Consider the following 21,285-nt stretch of genomic DNA (forward strand, 5'->3'; position numbering starts at 1 on the left):
GTTGCGTTCAACAAGTCACTGAAATTTGTATGTATAACTCATGTTTAAACTAATTTTATATTTCTTTTTCTATTTTTTTTTCTAAAGTATTTAAGAAGAACTTTCCTCCAAACTAACCTTAAATTTCTCATTCTATCATCAACCACAATTTGAAAAGTCTTTTCTGCAAAACCATATCATATGTAACTGAAAATTGCAAGGAAACTTCAAAATTTAATCCTAAATTTCCACATAATCCTGGTGGACATTGCTTAGGCTAGTGTTACAAACACATAATTAATCCAAGGGCCAGTAGCATTATAAGTTTAGAAAATTCAATCATTCAAATTTGAATTGAGCATGGAAAACTCATATAGCAGTTTACCATTACTGGATCTTGTATCTGTTATCTTCTTTTATGCATTGTTCGTACAAGGTGTCATTGCTGACATTATAGCAGCTTCCAATTCCTCATCCACAAATGAGGAACAAAAAGCTTTTTATCAGAGTGGATGGGGAGCTCAAAATATCTCAGAATACTGTAAATGGAATGGTATTGTGTGCAATGAAGCTCAAAGTGTTACAGAGATTTCAACTAAGAACAATTTTTATATTCCTTCAACACAAGCTCATATTCAGCGTTTCAATGTGGCTGCATTCCCTGATTTAATCAGTCTAGAGCTTAGTGGATCAGGACTCAAAGGAAATATTCCTTTAGAAATTAGCTCTCTTAAAAAGCTTGTCCATCTTGATCTGTCTTCTAACTGTCTTCAAGGTGAGTTGCCTAGTTCTCTTTCAAGTCTCAATCAACTTCAGACACTAAATATTTCTAACAATTTTCTTACTGGTGAGATCCCTTCTACTTTACAGCACTTGATCCATCTCAAAGTTTTGGATCTTTCTCATAATAAGATTTCTGGTGTTATACCAAAGGGGATATCTGCACTGACAGAACTAACAAGTGTTCAACTATCTTGGAATCAAATAAATGGTTCCCTTCCATCTGGGATTGGGAAAATCCTAAGACTTCAAAGTTTAGATATTTCCAACAATCATCTTAAGGGACCTATCCCAGATGATGTTTTGAAGCATTGTCAGTATGTGCAGTTAAGGAATAACTCTTTAAATGGGAGCATTCCTTCTCCAGTAGGAAATATTTCATATCTAGATCTTAGTTATAATGACCTCACAGGCAACATACCTGAGGCCCTTCATTCTGTTTCTCACCTTAATTTGTCATACAATTCCTTTAATGCTTCAGATCACAGTTTTTGTGGTTTTCCAAAAGACTCTTTAATTGGTAACAAGGATATGAAAGATTCTTGCTCTTTTGATGTTGATGTTTCTGATGCTGATATTTCTCTTGTAATGATACTTGTCTTCTCTATCTTCAATGGCATGATTTTCTCAATGGTCCTTGTCTGTTGGGGAATTCATGTTTTCTGCCCCCTCCATAATGAGTTTGAAAATGGGCAAAGAAGAAAGAATGGAGACATGCTTTCAATTTGGAACTATGATGGTAAGATTGCATTTGAAGACATAATTAAGGCCACAGAAGACTTTGATATAAAGTATTGCATAGGAACGGGTGCTTATGGGAGTGTGTACAAAGCACAACTTCCCAGTGGCAGAATTGTTGCACTGAAAAAACTTCACAAAGCAGAATCTGAAAATCCATCCTCTTACAAGAGCTTTTGCAATGAGACCAAGATCTTGACAGAAATTCGCCATCGTAACATTATCAAGCTTTATGGCTTTTGTTTGCATAACAAGTGTATGTTTTTAGTGTATGAGTATATGGAAAGAGGAAGCTTATTTTGCAATTTGTCTTATGATGTTGAAGCTCAAGAGCTGAATTGGAGCAAGAGGATAAATGTTGTAAAAGGAATAGCCTATGGCTTGGCTCACATGCACCATGATTGTACCCCACCCATTGTTCATAGAGACATAAGCAGTAACAACATTTTGTTAAACTCAGAGTTGCAGGCTTTCATCTCAGACTTTGGCACTGCAAGACTTCTTGATTTGCATTCATCAAATCAGACTCTTCCTGCTGGTACTTATGGATATGTTGCTCCAGGTAAAGTTTTATTGTTGTTATGGAACCACAAATTCAATCTCTCTACGGACAACCTTTTGCATGAAAGTAATAGAATCATATACATTTTTGCTGTGTATTTATTCATATCATAAGATGAACTTTAAATAACTCTGTTTCTCACAATGCATGAATATGTATTCACATGATGTTCAAATTTTTTCACTTGAAAAAAAGTCGTGTGAGGTGTAATTTTAAATGGAAAGTAATTTGAAAAAGCACTTGCAAACTTATTGTATTTAATTATCCACCTTTATCCATCACACATTCATCTATGATGGATCTTTTTAGAGAGGATTTCTAAATATGGTATCTTAAAATAATGAGTTTATGAATTTTTTTCTTGTTATTTAACTTTTTCATTTATATTCAATATATGGGACTTAAAGTGATTTGGATCCCTTACAAGTCGATGTTATTCAATTTTCTCATTTATATTCAATACATAGGACTTAGAATCATACTTAGATTTTCAACCAGCTGGTCATCAAAACTAAATATCGACTTTGATACCCTAACGAGTCTTTCAAGGAATGATTAATCAGGAAAACATAAAACCTTTAGACAACGAGTTTATAAGTTTTCTTTCATATACATTACTCAATTTTTTCTTTTTTATTCCATGTTAGACATAAACTTACACTTATATTCCCAATAATCTACATCTAAAATAAAGGCTACAAAATATAATTATTAGTTTTATCACTAGCTGAAGTTATCTTTGTCCATTTCTGGTTTAAAGTATTTATACTTAACAATATATATTATCTTTGATATATTGGAAGTGCCTTCCCAATGTATCTGAACTCTATCATTCATAATTCGAAAAACAGAAATTCAAATCTTGATTTGATAACCCTTTTACTTACAATGTTTGTTTGGTTGATGTAGAATTGGCTTACACCTTGAGTGTGACCACCAAATGTGATGTTTATAGCTTTGGAGTGGTGGTTTTGGAAGCAATGATGGGTAGACATCCAGCTGAATTGATTTCTTGTTTATCAGAACCATCCATTCAGAAGAAGAAGCTGAAAGATATATTGGATTCACGTATTCCACTACCATATTTTAGAAAAGATATGCAAGATATTGTGCTTGTTGTAACATTGGCATTAGCATGTTTGAGTCCCCACCCAAAATCCAGACCATCAATGCAGGAAATAGCTAATGAGCTTTTAGCTTCCAAGCCACCATTGCTTTGGCATTTTGATAGCATTTCCATCCACCAACTCACGAAGCAAAAAGTATATATAATTGGTAGAAGTTAGGAAACTCTCAGTTATTTATGATGTGATTCTATTATATGACTCAATGACGTCATTTTTTCTTGATTATAAGAATATTGTTCTGGGTAGTAGTCTTTTTGTCTCAATGTTACAATACCTTCTTTTTTTTTCAATTTGGTTTAAATGTTTTTTTGTCCCTAAGTTAAGTGATAATATTCAGTTTAGTACCCGATTTTAAAAATGTAGATATTATGCCTCAAAATTATCAAAATTGTATGAACAAAGTCCTATCCATTAAATTGGAAGTAGCGACGTTAATTCCACGCTTACGTGGCTGCACTTTTTTTCTCTATCCTGTGCTATCTTTTTCATACAATTTTGACAACTGTAGAACTTAATATCTACATTTTTCAAACTGGATACTAAACTGAAGATTATTACTTTAACTTAGACACCAACAAAGCATTTAAACCTTTCAATTTTCATCCCACCATTTCAAATTCAATTTAGTATCATTTTAAATATCCCTTTTATGAAAAGAAAAGTCAACATAATTCGTTTCATTGAGACTAAATTGAAAATTTTCAAAAACTAAAATGAAATTGAAAAAAATATATAGTAATAAAAAAAGTATTTAATTTTATTTTTTACTTACTTTTTTTGTTTATTAAAAGTTTAGGAAGAAGGGAGCGTTGCCGGTGTAAAAAAGTTTTGATGAAAAGAATAACATTTTATGCTTGTTAGATAATATAATGTAATAAACCATTAACATTTTATGGAAATTTTAATTAACATTGCGTGTAAACCTATTTAAATGATTCATGATTCTTGAACATAATTTTTTGTTGTTCACCAAATGTATCTCCATATAAAATTTGCTTAGAAAATCATGTTAAACTTACGTAATAATTTCAACTTCAGATATATTTGCTTCAAGTGTTAAAGAAGTCACTCCAATAATTGAGTCATTAGCAACAATACCATCAAGTACAATATGACAAAAGTGAACCTTCTAAGAGAGGAATTATGACACATGCCATTTTGTCATAAAATAAACTCATTTCTCAATGGAAGAGTTGAAAAATATTGATGAAAAATAGCAACCTGAGCCACAACCTCATGGGTTAGCACGACAAGTGCTGAGATGCGATTTTTGCTCGAGAGAACATCAAAATGGTCACTGCTTTACCACATAGACTAAAAAAAAGAAGAGGAGGTGAACTACATGAATAACAATAAGAGGCTAGACAATTATTCGAACAACTAGAGATCAAATCAAAATTAAAATCGACATTCAAGTTGGAGACAAGAGGAAGGACCATTAAATAAACAATTTGCATAAATACCTTACCAAGGACAACAAACTTAACAACAAGACAGAGTTTCTAAGATTAAAGATGCTTTACCTCAATTCATACTAGTGTCAACTTCCAATCAAAAGAACACAAAAGCATCTCTTAGAAATCTTGAAGTGCAATTTGGTCAAATATCATAACAATTAGCATATCAACAGGAAAGAAAAATCTCAGCCAATACAAGAATCAATCCTAAGAAACAATGCAAAGTTATTACTATCAGACAACACACAATGATAGATAAAGGGATCATAAACAATTTGAAAAAATGAGGAAGGTGAGATAACTGAGTCAGAAAAAGAAAAAGAGAGGCAAGTAAAAAAGAAAATGAGAGTGAGGATGAGTCGGGAGAGATGGAAAAAGAAGAGAAAAATACAGAGAGGAGTTAAAAGAATGTAAATAGTAATGATGTAGGAGTAGAAACAAATAATTGAAAATTAGGAAAAAAATCAGAGAGAAAAAGAAAAGAGAAGGAGAAAGGGGAAAAAAGAAACTGATGAAGAATGAAAATTCCCCTTTCACACATTTGTCTTACCCTCATAGACCTACAAGAAAAGACAAAGAGAGGCAATTCACTATATTTCTACATATAATAAAGAGGTTACAAATCAACGTGCCATTCACTGAAGTCATGGAACAGATGCCAACATATGCAATGCTCATGAAATATTTGCTTACTAAAAATAGGAGGATCCAAGAAGATGAAATTATGGAACTATACGTGGATGCAATGTTATAATCCAAAATTCTTTGCCTCAGAAAACACATTATCCAAGCTATTTTACACTACCTGTGACCATATGAAGCCTGATAGTTGGAAAGGCTTTGATGGACCTTGTAGTAAGCATAAACCTCATGTCATCTAAAAGAACAAAGACAAAGAAAATAGAGAAAAGGGGTAAAGATGCAAAAGGAATTCATGTATTGCCTTTCATAAAAGGTAATATATATACACAAAAGATGACCTAACAAGACAAGGGAAAAAACAAATAAGTCCTATATACAATACTATTGTCTGGCATATTCTTCTGTTGTGATATTTTCTGTTTTGCTTTTGCATGTGCTCTATAGGCCAAATTGGGCATTGCTTCTATTAGCCCCCATAAGCTAGATGTAGGAAAATATCAACTAGCGCCAACTTGGACAGATTAGAATGAAATAATCTAGGTGGGAGAGATTTGGTAAATATGTCAGCTAGTTGATGTGAGGAGTAAATTGGCAGTAAGTGCATTAACCCTTCTTGATATTTTTCACGAACTAAATGACAATGAATATCGAGATGCTTTGTGCGTTTATGAAAGACGAGATTGGTAGCGATGTGAAAGGCACTTTGGTTATCACAAAATAAAACAACAAATTTAGAAAAAGTGACTTGAAGATCATTAAGCAAGTAAGACAACCATTGGAGTTCACATGTAGTGGATGCAAGAGTGTGATACTCGACCTCAAAAGAAGAGCGAGATATAGTGCTTTATTTCTTAGTCTTCCATAAGATTAAGGAATTTCCAAGAAAGAAGAAATAACCAGTGATAAATCACCGAGAATCAACACAAGTGACCCAATCGGCATCACTAAACCCAGATATTTGTCGGGGAGAATCTGTACGAAAAAGAAGACCTTTGCCTGCACAAATTTTGAGATAAGCTAAAACTTTCATGGCAGTACGGTGATGAGCTTGAGTCAGATGAGCCATGAATTGGCTAAGTTGTTGTGTGGCATATACAATGTCTAGACGTGTAGTAGTAAGATATAATAGTCTTCCAACCAAACGCTGATAGGACAAAGGATCAACCAAGAGGGGGCTAGAGTCCTGATGGAGGCGAAGAGAGCTATTCGTTGGGGGTAGAGGAAGGTTTACAGCCAAGCATGCCAACATCCGTGAGTAAATCAATACAATATTTCCATTGACATAGGGAAACCCCTCTTTCTGAATGAGTTACCTCCAAGCCTAGAAAATATTTTAAAATCCCAAGATCCTTAATGTGAAAATTGGAGTAAAGAACATGTTTAATATGAGTCATTTCAATGGGTGAATTTCTAGTCAATACAATATCACCAACATATATAATCATAGCAGTAATGTCAGGACCAGAAAATTTAATGAACAAACTATGATCAACTTGGGCTTAAATATAACCATAAGAGAGAAACAAAAGAGAAAGTTTTTCATACCATTTGTGAATGGCTTGCTTGAGACCAAATAGAGATTTCTTCAATTTGAAACAATTAGAGGAATCATAAAAGCCTAATCAAGGGGGAATGAACATGTACACATCTTCAATAAGATCCCCATGAAGGAATGCGTTGCTAATATCTTATTGTTGAAGTTGCCAACTGTTGAGATTGTTTATAAGGGAAGTGTGACGCTCGGGCACTAAGAGGGCGGGGAGTGATCGCCGGTACAAGAGGCACGGACAAGGAGCGGCTCCTGGCAGACTTCTAGTGGAAGGGGTACATGGACGAATCGAACATACACCGGAATGAGAGGGATATGGAGACTGTATAGGTATGGGACTATACAGTTGAAGGATAGCTTAAAGGAATTGATTTGGTTACTCATGTCACCAAAATGCATTTGCTTTTCGATAGCCTAACCCATAAGAACTCCACGGTTAAGCGTGCTTAGCCTAGAGTAATTTTGGGATGGGTGACCTTCCGGGAAGTTTTCCCGGAAAGTGTGCAAGTGAGGACAAAGCACACTGGAAAGCCTCGTGGTGATCTGTGGGGGCAGTCATCAGTCCCTGTAAAGATTGAGGTGTATTGGAAACGTGATCATCTACTTCTCTCAATCTTGTGAGAGAGGGGATATCTTGCTGTTGTTCTTTGGGTGTTGTATGCCTATATTTTGGTTAGAGGGTTGTTTTATATTTTGATGTGGAGGTCCCTATAGAAACAGGTCCCTATAGAAACCTTGCTGTAAAAACCTTGACCATTATAGTGCACACTAGTGAAAAATGTGGAAAAAAACGTGACGCTCAAGATCTCCAGTCGCCACTGCTGTCATCCAACCAGTCCTGCTATTTGGCACTCCTCCGTGACGCTCTTCTTGATGTTCATGTCTGTGCCCCCACAATCGTAAGTTTCCTCAAGACATGATTTTTCATGAGTTTAAGTTGTTCTAATGTGTGGATTATGGCAAAACTTCAAATGGGGTGAGTTGATTTAACCCTTAAGGATCTTTACAATGGGATTTTGGTGATCCAGGGATAGATCTCTGTGTGGTCACTCAGTTACCACTAGGGAGACACTAGTTGTGTGTTAAACACAAGTTGATGGTGCCAATGCCTTTGAAGTGTCAGGAACCCCATCAGATTGTGTCTCTTTGGGTTTATCTGAGGCATTGTTTTCTTGGTCGAAACCTATTTTGGTAGGTTCTGGTGCTATGAACAAAATCTATCATTAGGTATCAAATACATATATACAATATTCAAACCACCATTTTAATTACATTACTCTGAAACCAGGTAATTAGTGGAGTAAACAAAGGAGCAACCTGTGGTAATGACACGTAAGTGTTTGATGAGTTCTTCTTTTAGTATCTTACAATTCAATTTGGAAAAGCAATCGACTCGTTTTCAAGGATATAAAACTTTATTGTGCTTTTCTAATTCAGCTTTCAAACTTTGGCATTTTAATTTGGTGTTTTTTTACTGATGTAGGTTGTACTCTAGGGTTGTTGCTAGAGCTAGAGATGCTATGATTTGTGGTGTGCCTTCTCTTTGTATATCATTGAATTGGTAAATTTCATGCATTCTTATTTTTGTATTCTCTTTTTGTCCCTCCTATGATCTTGTGAACCATGTTGTCAATGTCTTGCAGGGAAAAGAATGTGAGTTGTGAAAGTGATTTAAAGGATGCAATTACTGTATAGGGGGAGAAACAATTGTACTCTGGTGCTCTCTATTGGTCTGGTTTGTTAACACAGGCATTCAAGCTTTCCTCATCAACATCATTTCCATTGGACTATCCGATTAGAGGGGAAAAAGATGACATAAGCATCCACAACTTATAAATGTAAATACAACAAGAAACAAATTCGTCTTTACGCTCACCTTTTCATCAGCAGCAGCAACTTCCAATTCAGTGATAACGCATAGCGATAATTCTTCATTTGATTCCCTATCACTATCACTATCCTTGAATTGCTTGGATTCAAGATATTCTTTTGATGGTGGTTTGATTGATATAAGAATCTAACCTTTCACCGACTCTAGTGTGGGAAATTCTGTGAGAAGATCAGTCTTAGGGTAGTATACAATATCTCCAAATACTTGAGTTAACATATGCAAATAAGATTAAATTTGCGTTCAATGCCTACACAAATGGGAACTCGGAAGTAAGATTCTTTCTGTGTGTTGGGAAGGGGTTAACAATGGACATTACCTCTGCAACTTTAGCTTGAAGAAATGGTGTAAGGTGGTCTTCTAAGGTTAGAATTAGTGGGTACTCACATTTAACAAAAGCATACTCTTTTATGGACTTCAAACACTGGATAAGTGAGACAGGAGCAGTAGAGGGGGAGAAACGACCTCGGTTCATCATGAACCGAGGTATAAAGTCCAGTGAAAAATGTTTAAAAAAATAAAAAAATGTTACTGCTTTGGTTAATTTTGAACGGAGGCAAAATCCTACCATTTTATGCCTCGGTTCAGGAACTGGTGCCTATCAGCGAAAATAATCGTTGTCATTTCCCCTGACTGCACTAGTGGCATTTGCTTCTGGGTACAGGAAGGACACTGGATGTAGGCAGTTTGGCCGAACCAATATAAAAACTATGTCTGAATTTCTCTATCCCTAATCTCTTTATTTTAAAGTCGACTTTATTTTCAGTATAATCAACTATTTTTCGCTGCACTAATTTATCTTTTTCTTTTGAGATTCAAGAAAATTTTGAAAGGTTTACACTTTGCGAAATTTTTTTTGAAAAGACTCTGATTTTTTATTTTCACCAATTCACCCCCCTCTTGGTGTTGAAACTAAGCCATTCTTTTTCCAACACCAACGATTAATGGATGCAAGAGAAAGAATAATGCGAATGGTTGCAATTTTCACAACAAAGGAAAAAGTTTCAAAGTAGCCCATTCCTTCAATATGTGCAAAACCCTGGCAACCAAACGTGCTTTGTAGCGTTCCACAAGCCATCCGATCTTTGTTTGAGTCTGTAAACCCACTTACAATCGATGGGTTTGACATGGGGAGGCTTGTACACAATATCCCAAGTTTTATTCAAGACCAATGCATCAATCTAAGCGTTCATGGCCTCAAGCCAACAAGAATCGGAAACAACTTCATGATAATTATGGGGTTCTTGCTTAAAAGAGAGAGTCATTAAATAATGACGATGAAATTCAGAAATTTGACAATAATTAATGATAGGTTGAATTAGATACAGGCACTTGGAAGATGATGGATTTGGCATTGTAGACAAAGAATTACACTAAAAGTTGTGAAGGAAAGGAGGGGGATTGTTGAGGCGAGTGGAGCGACGAAGGGGTGGTGTTGAAACTTGTGTATCTGAAGATGAGGGTAAATGGTTAGGTGATGGATTTTTTAGCTTGTGTCAGTTTGTTGTGTGGTGGTTTGGGATTGTGTAAAGGGTGGATCTATGAGTAGTAGGTGAGAAGTTAGGTGAATCCTAAGAAATAAATGGATAACGTGAATGTTGGGCTGAGTGGGGTTGATAGTGTTCAAGGTATGGATCCATGAGAAGGGTATAAATAGTGATGTGAGGAACAATGATGTTTGAACTTGATTTTGGTGTGAAGGGAAAACTAAATATAGAAAATAAAACATCTTGTGATATAAAGATAGTTTTAGAAATCAAATAAAAAATAGCATCCCTTAGTTCTAGTTTGAAAACCAAGAAAGACTCCCTTGCGAGAACGAGTATCAAATTTTTGACGTGGAGTATTTGTGGAAGCGTAACATAAACAACCAAAAATTTTAAGCATGGAAAAATCAGGTGTTTGTTTGAGTAAAAGCTCATAGGGGCACATGTTTTGAATGACAGGAGAAGGAGCATGGTTAATTAAATAAACAACATGTTTAACCGCATAGGATAAAAAATGTTTAGGAAGATGAGATTGACACATAAGTGCACGAGCAACACTAAGAATGTGTTGATGTTTTCTTTCAATTCTGTCATTTTGTTGAGGAGTGTAAACACAACTAGTTTGATGAAGGATGCCTTTTAGGCGCTAAGAAATCTTTAAGAAAAAATTTTGGACCATTATCTGTGCGAATGCATTTGATTTTTGTTTCAAATTGATTTTCAACAAAGGAAATGAAATTTTGAACATGTGTTTTTATCTCAACTTTAGATTTTAATAAAACAAATCCAAGTGAATCGGTTGTAATTATCAAGAATGGTTAAAAAATATTTGTGAACATGAAGAGAAGGGGTAGAAAAGGGACCCCAAACGTCCATATGAATTAAATCAAAAGTATTTGAAGCTTTACTCGTGCTAAAGGTATAAGACAATTTTCTTTGTTTTGAAAGATGACAATTTTCATTAACATGCTTTCAAATAAAGGGATATTTATTATACAAGACATTGAGACGTTTTCCAGAAAGGTGGCCAAGCCTAAAATGCCATAGGTTGGTTGAGGATAAAGATGGGGTAACAACATTGTTGACATAGAAAATAAGGTTTTCTCCTTCCTTTTTGTTTTCTAAATAGTAAAGTCCTTTTGTCAATTTAGCCAAACCAATCATTTGGCACGTTTCTATTTCCTGTATTTGACAAGAATCATAAGAAAAAGTAAGTGGGTATTTAAGATAGGAAATTAATTTTGATACAGAGAGAAGATTGATGTTAAATTCTGGTACATACAGTATATCATGGATTATGAATTTTGGGGAAAATTGGACAGTACCAGAAAAATAAGATTTGACAATGGTACCATTGGGTAAATATATATCAACATGTTTTATCTTTAAATAATTTTGAAAAAGATGTAGAGAGGAAGCAATGTGATCTGTTGCACTAGAGTCTATGATCCAAGGGATAATGAGTGATGATGGTGAGGGTGTGTGTTTACTAGAGTTAAGAACGCGTGTGATGGTGCAAAAAATGAAAGAAATACCAAGAGAATCAGAAATTGGGCCCCTTTGTCTGATATGATGGGTACTCCGAAACAATTAAGAATATATGTTGGATTTGATTTTCCATCAATAATAAAATATCTTGAACCATCAATAAGAGACTTATTTAGAGTTCATTTTGTCGACTGCCATGTTGATGAATAAGTTTTTCCAACATAGGGAGACAAAGAAAGCAATTAGAAAAAGATATTGATTAGAATGAATTATCATTATCTCATCTTGATCCTTGTACAAAACAATTGAGCTAGAAGTTCAAAGGATAATTAATTTTACAAAATTAGTCATTCAATTACAAAATGTTTTTATTGACATAAAAAGGGTAACTAAATCACATAAATAGTGACTAATGTTTCAAATAGAATTGATATTAATTCATAAAATGCTTCAAGAGTGGTAGGCCCGTTGGATCCAAAGACATACTTGAAGCATGGTAAACCTAATGGTTCTAAAGATAAATACCCTCAAATGAGAAAAGGAGTTAAAAGACAATGACCTAATAGAAAAGGTGGAAATCTCATTTGATTTATTTTAAATAATTAATGATTTAGTTATAGAAAAACCTCAGCTACCTGAAATTGTTGTAATAATGAAATCTCAATAAATTATGTCATGAATAAGATGATACAAAATCAAAATAAAGTCAACATTCACAAGCGTTTTTCATATAATATAGCAATGAATGTTATGAGTGACAATGAGAATCGAGAACTAATTATCATTGAAGATTTTTGAAAAAAAAAATGAGTAGCCAAAATGGAAAGATGCAGTAGAAGCATAAATAGATTTGCTTGCTAAACAAAATGTTGTTGGACCTGTAGTTCACACACTTAAGGGTGTAAAACCCGTTGGGTACAAATGGATCTTTTCATAAAAAATAAAATGAAAACGGTGAAATTGTTAGATACAAAGTAGAGTTCGTTGCTTAAGGTTTTTCACAAAAACCTGATATTAATTTTTGAAGAGACATATTCACTAGTATTATATGTAACAATGTTTCGATATTTGATTAGCCTAGTTGCACAAGAAGGTCTAAATTTACATCTAATGGATGATTTACGACCTATTTGTACGATTCTCTTAAGAAGGATATTTATATGAAACTCCTTGAAGGATTTAATTAGCCCAACAAGGAAAATTATAAAGAGGATTATTCAATAAAATTGAACATGCCTCTTTATGGATTAAAGCAATCAGGACATAAATTGTATAACAATCTAAGTGAGCCCTTGTTAAAAGAAGGGTATTTGTCCTTATAATTATATGAAATGATTATAAAATAAATTTACCAAAATTTTTGTTTATGTAGATGTCATAAACATCGTTGGAACTCCTAGTGAGATCACAAAGGCAGTTGATTGCTTAAAGAAAGAATATGAGATGAAGGATCTGAAATCACAAGAAAAACACTAGAGGGAGGAGGGGGTGAATGATGTTCTTAAAATCCTTTCACAAAGCAGCGTCTAATAACTTGTAAAGAAAATGTATAGAGATTGAGATGTTTAGATGCTAGTTTTTATAATATGAGTAAATGGAAAATGTTTTGAATAGGAAAGCAATAGACCACAAATTTTTATACTAGTTTACTCAACCTATACTTTCAGATCTCCCTTAAGAACACTTAAGGGGTTTACAAATAACTCTTGTGGGAACAACATGGAGAAATAATTCAAATTCTATGAACAGAAAAAAAAAGGAAGCACGAGTTTTGCCAAGATTACACGAGTTTTGCCTCTCCAAGATATCACCGGGTATTCTCACCACTTCTGGTTACAGCGAGTATTACCACCACTCCTAGTTTCCTAGTCAACACAACTAGACCGAGTATAGCCACTCCTGGATCTAACCCTAGACAATTGTCTAGACGTTCAATTCAACCAAAGTTGAACAAATAAGTATTTGATTTCTCGTCATAACTTACAACAAGTCCACAAATGAATTTTCTACAAGGCACAAACAGTTAACTCTCAATGAGAGAATATGTGTTCTAATACAATACAATCTATGAAACTTGAAGGTGATTTTCTCTTTTACTAGGATTTTTCTCTCAAAAGATATTGAGCTTTAGACAATGTATGAGCACTACAAGCTTTTATTTCTATTTTCTTTTCACATTTCTTATGTTATCTTTCCTTCGTTATTGTTGAGATTGTTGACAACACAATATCTATATCACTCTGATTTTTTATGATGACAACACATTTTTAATAACACATGTATTGTTGATGTGTTACATGTTCTATTGCTTATAAATTGATATATTGTTGAACATGTTTTTATGATTATCTTGATATGCGAATGCACATTTACTGAGCTTGTATATGTTACATCATATATGGTTGCATTACACATGATTTGAAAGAAGAAAACCACATGCACATTTATGAACTTACAATGTGTTGCATTACTACAAGTTGTAAGTCGACTTTATTATGGGGGAAGTCGAATTAAGCTCGTGACTATGCACAAATTTTCAGAAACAGTGCTATGTGAGATTTTACATTGAAAAGCATTTCAAAGTGAACTAAAATGTTGAAGTTGACTGAGTGCGCCACGCATTCGACTGTATTAGTTGCTTGATTTGAAATTCTGTTATGCTCATGAACAGTAACAACTATATTTTTAAAAGTTAGTTGAGCATTGAATGTTGGTCAACTGTATTGACTGAGAATAATTGGTTTGATTGGATTGCTGCTATTGTGTCTTAACTGTTATAACTGTTATAATACAGTCGACTTTATTAGTAGCATAGTCGACTACATGAGCGTCAAATTTATAGAAATCTATAAATAGACGTGACCTGAGTTGTTTCAAAAAACGTTTGGAAATCTAACATTTTCATATTTTGTTTCAGATTGTTTCTTTGAATATTAGAGCTCCAAGAACTCATCAAGAAGACAATTATGATCTTTCTTTGAAGAGTTTATGAAGGAGAACTGCATTGCGCATACTGCTTGATCAGAATCTGCACAATTGAGGTGTTTCTGGGTTAATCAAGAATCTTGTTTGGCATCTGTGGTTATTGTTGTGTTACCTGTTATGACTATAGGGGTTGGACTCGTGGAGTCTGGTACACTTTGAGGATTGTTCAAAGTAGGTTGTAGATTGCAGGAGAGGGGACATCTTGTTGCAAGTCTTGTTGTGTGGTTTGCCTATATTTTGGTTAGAGGGTTAGAGAGGTGTTTTATATTTTTGACATGGAGGTCTCTATAAAAGCCTTGTTGTAAAAACCTTGACCATTATAGTGCATTTGCTTCCTGGTACTGGAAGGACAATGGATATAGGCATTGAGGTCGAACCGGTATAAAAACCTGCCTTTGAATTCTCTATCCCTATACTTTTACATTTAGTCGACTTTACAATTCACATGGTCTACTTTGATTTTCCGCTGCACTTAATTTTCTATAACTTGCGATTCAAGAAAGTTTGTAAAGTTTTGTACTTTGAATCAAAGATTGCTTAGACAGTTTATTCTTTAGACGATTTTGTCTTAATTGGATCTTGGAAATACAAAGTTTTGTTTGGGATTACAAATTGAGTATTTAAATAAAAGCAATTTTTGTACATCAAGAGGCTTATATAATTAAGGTACTTAAGAGGTTCTATATGGACAAGTCACATCCTTTATGCACTTCAATGGTTGTGAGGCCATTAAATGTTGATAAAGGCTCTTTTAGACTTGAAGAAAAGGATGACGAACTTCTTGGTCCAGAAGTACCATATCTTAGTGTTATAGGAGCACTAATGTTTCTTGCTAATTATACTCGACCTGTATAGTATTTGTTGTAAATTTGTTAAGCAAGATATAGTTTTTCACAGACATTGAACTAGAGTAAAACATATACATCATTGCCTTAATAATGTAGGTTATTTATTAGATCCTCACAATGTTTTATCACAAACAAAACATTTGTTCACATGTGATGGCACAACGATCTCATGGCAGTTTGTTAAACAAACCATAACAATAACATCATAAAATCATGCAAAATTTTAACATTACATGAGGTAACTCGTGAATATTTTTGGTTAAGGTTTATAATTCAACATGTGTGATATATTTGTGGTCTATCATTGGGAAAAATGAAATTAATAACCATATATGAAGACAATAATGCATTTTTCAATTGAAAGGATGATATAGAGATCCAAAAGATTCGTTCATGTGAAAATTGGGCAAATTTATTTACAAAGTCTTTGCCAAGGAGAACTTTAGAGCAATTGATTCGCAAGATTGGACTTTGTCGCCTTAATATGCGAGTTTACATGAGGGGAAGAAATAGAATATGTGATGAACAATATTATATTGAGGAATAAAGAATGATGTACATTTTTTTTCACTAGGTTTTTATCTCATATGATTTTTCCTAGTAAAGTTGTAACAATACATGTTCTCTTAACAATGGACATGAAGGGGAGTGTTATAAATTAATGGTTGTCCATTGATTTGCTACATTCACTCATATGATTGATCATTATTTATGAGATTTAAATATTTATATTAACTATTCGATTTGTATCCTTTTTTATTTACATTTGTATCTATAAATAAGACTTTTCCTATTAATAATATGACACACAAAATTTAACCTTCATTGTCTCTTATACTCTCTTCTTCTTTCTCTTTCTCTCTACTATCAATTTCATTTTACAATATCTTTTAGTTTTAAAATAATAGTCAAACTAATTCTATAGAAACATAAAATAATGTTATTTTATGTAAAAACAAATATGGTTCTAATAATTTATTTTTATTGTTGTTCCACTGTCTTGTTATACTTAATATTACAAAATCATACTACATGAGTTGAGAATAAAATATAACATAATATATTCAATTGAAAAGATGTAAACAGTTTTATTTTATTAAGATAAAAAATTGTAATATACAAATTTATAATGCCTAAAACTTAACTAAGTCAATTTTTTTATTTATTTTTATTAAAGACATGTAAATAATGATAGTATAAAACAATATTCATAAAGTTTTAGTAATGAAAAAAGTTAAATAACAGTAATTTAACTGAAAAATATATAAGTTTTATTTATTTTTCCAACTAATCATTCTCTTCTATAGGTACGTCTAATTTTTTACTCTCTTAGAGGGTATTTTGTGTTTTACATACCTATGAATACATGAGCACTTGATGTGACAACTAAGAGGTTCTTAGAATATTTTTCTATTCTGTAATCCTAAATATGAGTTTAAATAACTAATTTAGGACTCCCTCTGTGTCTAAAAAGCGTTGGAAGGACAAATAGGGGCTTAAAGACAATCTTGGTTGTGAGAGCTCGAATAGAGGTAAGGGAAGTTAGTTTTTATGTAAAGTGGTGTATCCATTTGCATGTATAGATTGTTTGATTATTGTTGTTCTGATTTGTTGCCTTTACAGTTATGAAGTCATCTGTGACGAATATTCGATAAAATTGGAGATTTCTGGTTTAGAATTGTTTGACATATTTGTTTGTTTGTGTGTGTGTGCGTGTTTCTGTGTTTTTGTGTTTGTGGCGGGGTGTGTAGGTGTGTTTGTGTGTGAAATTGAATAAATTGATAAAATTTATGTTAGGACATTGAGGTTTAATCAATTAGCAGATAATGGTACCATTTTATTGTGTTTTTAAGTCAATTACAAATCTTTTAAAAGAGTGATCAGTACCAAAAGTGGAACACTTTGAGAAAACTGTATATTTCCTACATCTGATGGTTTCTAGTCTGGTGTTGAGTGGCATACAGGGAGCGTCGAGCATTGGCTCGTGAACAAACTAGGTTAGGGAGTTCTAAGCATCAGGGTGTTTGACGTCACATTGTACTGTTGGGCACCAATTCATAGTGAGCTTCAAGGGTGTGTAACATTAGGCACTGTCTACATTATGAGCGGTCCTATTTCAATGGGCTTTAACGGTCCTCAACGTTGGACGCTAGGATAACATTGTGGGGTGCTCACTTGCAAGTGAGCCCCTATAACGGGAAGAGTTGGAATATTTTTATGTACTGCCCTTTATGGACTATGCTTGATATAGTAATATTAAATACGTATAGATGGAGATTATTGTGTGAAAAGATATTGGAGTTAGTTATTCCCAAGGAGGGGATACTATCATGTGGTTTGTATTGGATGTATTGATGATAAGAACTAAACAAATAATATCTTTAGAATCAAATAGATGAAAAAAGTTAAAGATGAGAGTTGAGGGAGGTTCTTGTTCCAATGAAAGTTGAGCTCGATAGGTATAGAATTCACCTTGTCATACTTTATGGACCGAGAAAAGTCCAAACATGTTATAACTATAACTCTTATAAGCAAGAGTGACGAAGTAATAATACGTGTAAAATCTTAGGTGTTAGTTAACACATCAATCTTTCAGAAGTAATGTTAGTAATATATTTTAAATGATTCCTATAAGTTTAATAATATGAATATGAATGATAGATTGTTTGACATTATCTTTAATTAACCAAATTTATGAATTTACAAATTTAAAACTTTTAAGTTTTAAATCTCTCCAGCTTATTTATGTATTTTAGCATATGATATTGTTATTTGTCTGTCCTAGAGAAACTAAAATCTATAGTTAAATTTTAATTAGTCAAAACCTATATTTTAATGTATTGGCTTTAATCTCAACTGTTTTCTTTTCAAAATACTTCCAAGATTTTAATTCATAATAAAATGATAATACATTACTTGTAGACTTTATTTATATTCATGTCATATATGTAAATTCTCATTTATTACAATTTGAATAAAATACCATAATTGGATTGTTATATATAAAATTAAAATATAATTATACATCAAATAACAAACTTAGCACATACTTTGTGATTTATAATAAATTTATTTTATTAGCGAAACAAACTTTGTCTCCCAATAAATAAAAGTAATATATCTATACCTTCTTATCAATATGTTCAATTAAATTAATATAAAACAATTTATTCTATTTAATTTAATTTAGTTCTAAAAGAAACTTTTAGAGTGTTTCAACTAAAAGTGCTTATAGAAATAGGCAAACATTTAAAAGAAGTAAGCAATGTAAAATCATTTGCATATAACAAAATTCTAAAAAATCATAAAAGCAGTAAAATAAATAGTGAAAGCAAAATTAGTAGAACAAAAATGAACAAAAAAAAACAGAAAATAGAACATGTAATAATGATATAAAACAACAAAAACAAAATGAAACCACGAAGTAATAACTAAAAATTTCATGTAAAGAAATAATAATGTTTAATCTTATTTTTATTATTGGGTTAAATATGTTTTTACCCTTTAACTTTTAATGAAAATTGGAATTAGTCGCTTTTCAAAATTTTGGTCTAATTTAAACCCTCTACTTATGAATTTGGTTCTTTTAATCAAATTTTGTTAACTTTATCAAACGCGTTTCTCAGTTAAGAGATTGAAGCAAAAATATATCCAACAATATAAATATTCCAAATATCATAATGAAACGTGCTTGAAACATCAAATATACCTAATAAAATTTAATTAAAAAAATTAAATTTATACATTTATAAGGTTAAAGACTAAATTAGACCAAAATATAAAAAATCTAATTATATTATAAAAAAGCTGTTCACTTTTTCTGTATGGAGTTCTCTCTCACTGTCACTCCCCGTTAACCCTAAATTCCCAAATTTTCGACTATGAGAAAGAAGCCGAAGCAGCGCCCTACACCGGTGGAAGATCCTTCAACTGCTTCCTCCTCCGAACCAGAGGAAGATGATGACCGACCGCATTCTTCTCAACAGCATGCAGCAGCAGCAGCACAGGTTTCTTCCTCTGAAGAGGAAGACGATTCTTCAGAAGAAGACGAGAAGCAACGTTCCACTCTCCCTGCTTCTGCAAACCATTCCTCCAAGCCTCACCCCAAGTCCTCCTCCTCTGAATCCGAATCTGACTCCGAACCAGCTCGAGCCAAACCCAAACCCAAGCCCACGGATCTACCCCAGCCCAAGGTCCAGGCCCAGCGTTCCTCCACGCCGGTGAAGCTGGGATCCAAGCGCCCGGCCCACGCAACTGAGTCGACTGAGCCGAAACGCACGAAAAAGAAACCAGCTGAGGCTCCTTCTCCTTCCGTTGCTAACGACAAAACGGAGGAGGACGGGACCGGCGGGCAAGCGAAGGTGTTGTTCCAGAGGATCTGGAGCGCAGAAGACGAGCTCAGCATTCTAAAGGGCATACCTGAGTTCATCTCAAAGACCGGACAAGAGCCTTATTGGCATATCGACGCTTTCCACAACTTCATTAAGAAGTCACTCCACGTGGAGGTTTCCAGCCATCAGCTGAAGGATAAGATTCGACGGTTGAAGAAGAAGTTCGAGACTTATGAGGCGAAAAAGAAGAAAGGAATTCTGCCTCGGTTGAGGTTTCACGACGGGGTCTTGTATGCACAATCCAAAAAGATTTGGGGTGAACGGGCCACCGAACTGGTGGAAAAGCCCAAGCCTCTTGCGAAAACCAAGACTCAAAAGAAGGAATCAGAAGCCAAGGCTAAAGTTCCGACTCAAAAGAAGGAATCAGAAGCCAAGACTAAAGTTCCGGGGCAGCCATCAGCGTCTGAAAGCGGTGACGTTAGTTTGCTTTACAGCAATATTTCTTGTTTTAAAGAGCTGGATGAGGATGAGATGAAGAGAGGACTCACTTTGATTGAAGAATCCAAGAGGAAGGAATTAGAGAGAAGATGGAAAGTGTTGCAATATTCTGAGATGGAACTACTTGTTAATCGCTCTCTGTTGATTGGGGAGCAGATTAAGTTGATATCTGAAGCCCTACAGTCATCCAACAATTAGGATTCATTGTGTTAGGTATCGTTTATTGGTCCTTTTGGTACTCTATATGTCATTCCTTTTGTGGATTATTGTAATTTTGGTGTGTGTGGCATAGGCTTTTTTGCTCAGTGTTGTGAAAACTTTCTGCAAAGCCTCTTTTAATTATAGCAACATGTAGCAACTTTTGTTAACCTGATGGAGAATATGTTCAGTTTGGCAAAACCATAGCTGTTAAATTTTGGGTTTGCAATTTGGTATGGCAGCAACATTTATTCTCATTCAGGCTTGGATGGGGATGATGGAATGAAGCGATTTGTGTTTTTGTGTTGACTGTCTAATACAATGTCATGCAAATTTGCCTATGCTCCTTTGGTGCTTATCCTTCAAAGGTGCAATTTATTTTGTTATGCTCTTTACGAAGTGTAGTTTTCTGCTCATAATCCCTTGGACTGATCATATTAACCCTCAATATTATATAGCTACTAGCTGAAGAAGAAAAAGGAAAGAATCGAACTTCTCTTCTGGTTATTTGTTTTTTTCTCTTTTTACAACTTCTCTTGCAATCATTCAGGAAGATGTTAGTTAGGCAAGTTCATCATTCCATCCCCCAAGGCATTGATTCTCCTTCCTGTAAGGTAGATAATTCCAGAATCCAACGGTCTGACTTTTCAAATTCATTTTTTTTTTCTCTGATGGACGCAGGTCACACTTTGGTACATTATTTCTAGTTCACAACATTTGATTTAATG

The 21,285-nt window shown here is 33.8% G+C and overlaps 2 protein-coding genes across 2 annotated transcripts; both read left to right on the top strand.

The window, feature by feature from the left end:
• The first annotated feature begins 339 nt into the window (after nucleotides 1–339).
• Nucleotides 340–8,670, top strand: LOC106773464 (probable leucine-rich repeat receptor-like protein kinase At1g35710). The gene is made up of 6 exons (XM_014660154.1): nucleotides 340–2,059; nucleotides 2,969–3,321; nucleotides 7,597–7,733; nucleotides 8,318–8,395; nucleotides 8,478–8,487; nucleotides 8,584–8,670. The coding sequence occupies exons 1-6, from the start codon at nucleotides 340–342 to the stop codon at nucleotides 8,668–8,670; spliced, it is 2,385 nt and encodes a 794-aa protein (XP_014515640.1).
• A 10,673-nt stretch (nucleotides 8,671–19,343) lies between these two features.
• On the top strand, nucleotides 19,344–20,952 carry LOC106772946 (STOREKEEPER protein-like). Its single transcript, XM_014659594.2, has one exon. The coding sequence runs from the start codon at nucleotides 19,412–19,414 to the stop codon at nucleotides 20,555–20,557; it is 1,146 nt and encodes a 381-aa protein (XP_014515080.1). The 5' UTR covers nucleotides 19,344–19,411; the 3' UTR covers nucleotides 20,558–20,952.
• The last annotated feature ends 333 nt before the right edge of the window (nucleotides 20,953–21,285 follow it).

Source organism: Vigna radiata, chromosome 9 (genome assembly GCF_000741045.1).
Source record: "Vigna radiata var. radiata cultivar VC1973A chromosome 9, Vradiata_ver6, whole genome shotgun sequence".
Classification (NCBI taxonomy): domain Eukaryota; kingdom Viridiplantae; phylum Streptophyta; class Magnoliopsida; order Fabales; family Fabaceae; genus Vigna; species Vigna radiata.

Excerpts from the sequence above, each read along its gene's own strand:
- LOC106773464 (XM_014660154.1), top strand. The coding sequence starts at position 340 with ATGGAAAACTCATATAGCAGTTTACCATTACTGGATCTTGTATCTGTT. Across the intron at positions 2,060-2,968 it reads TTATGGATATGTTGCTCCAG|AATTGGCTTACACCTTGAGT; the intron begins GTAAAGTTTTAT and ends TGGTTGATGTAG. Across the intron at positions 3,322-7,596 it reads ACCAACTCACGAAGCAAAAA|TGCACACTAGTGAAAAATGT; the intron begins GTATATATAATT and ends TGACCATTATAG.
- LOC106772946 (XM_014659594.2), top strand. The coding sequence starts at position 19,412 with ATGAGAAAGAAGCCGAAGCAGCGCCCTACACCGGTGGAAGATCCTTCA.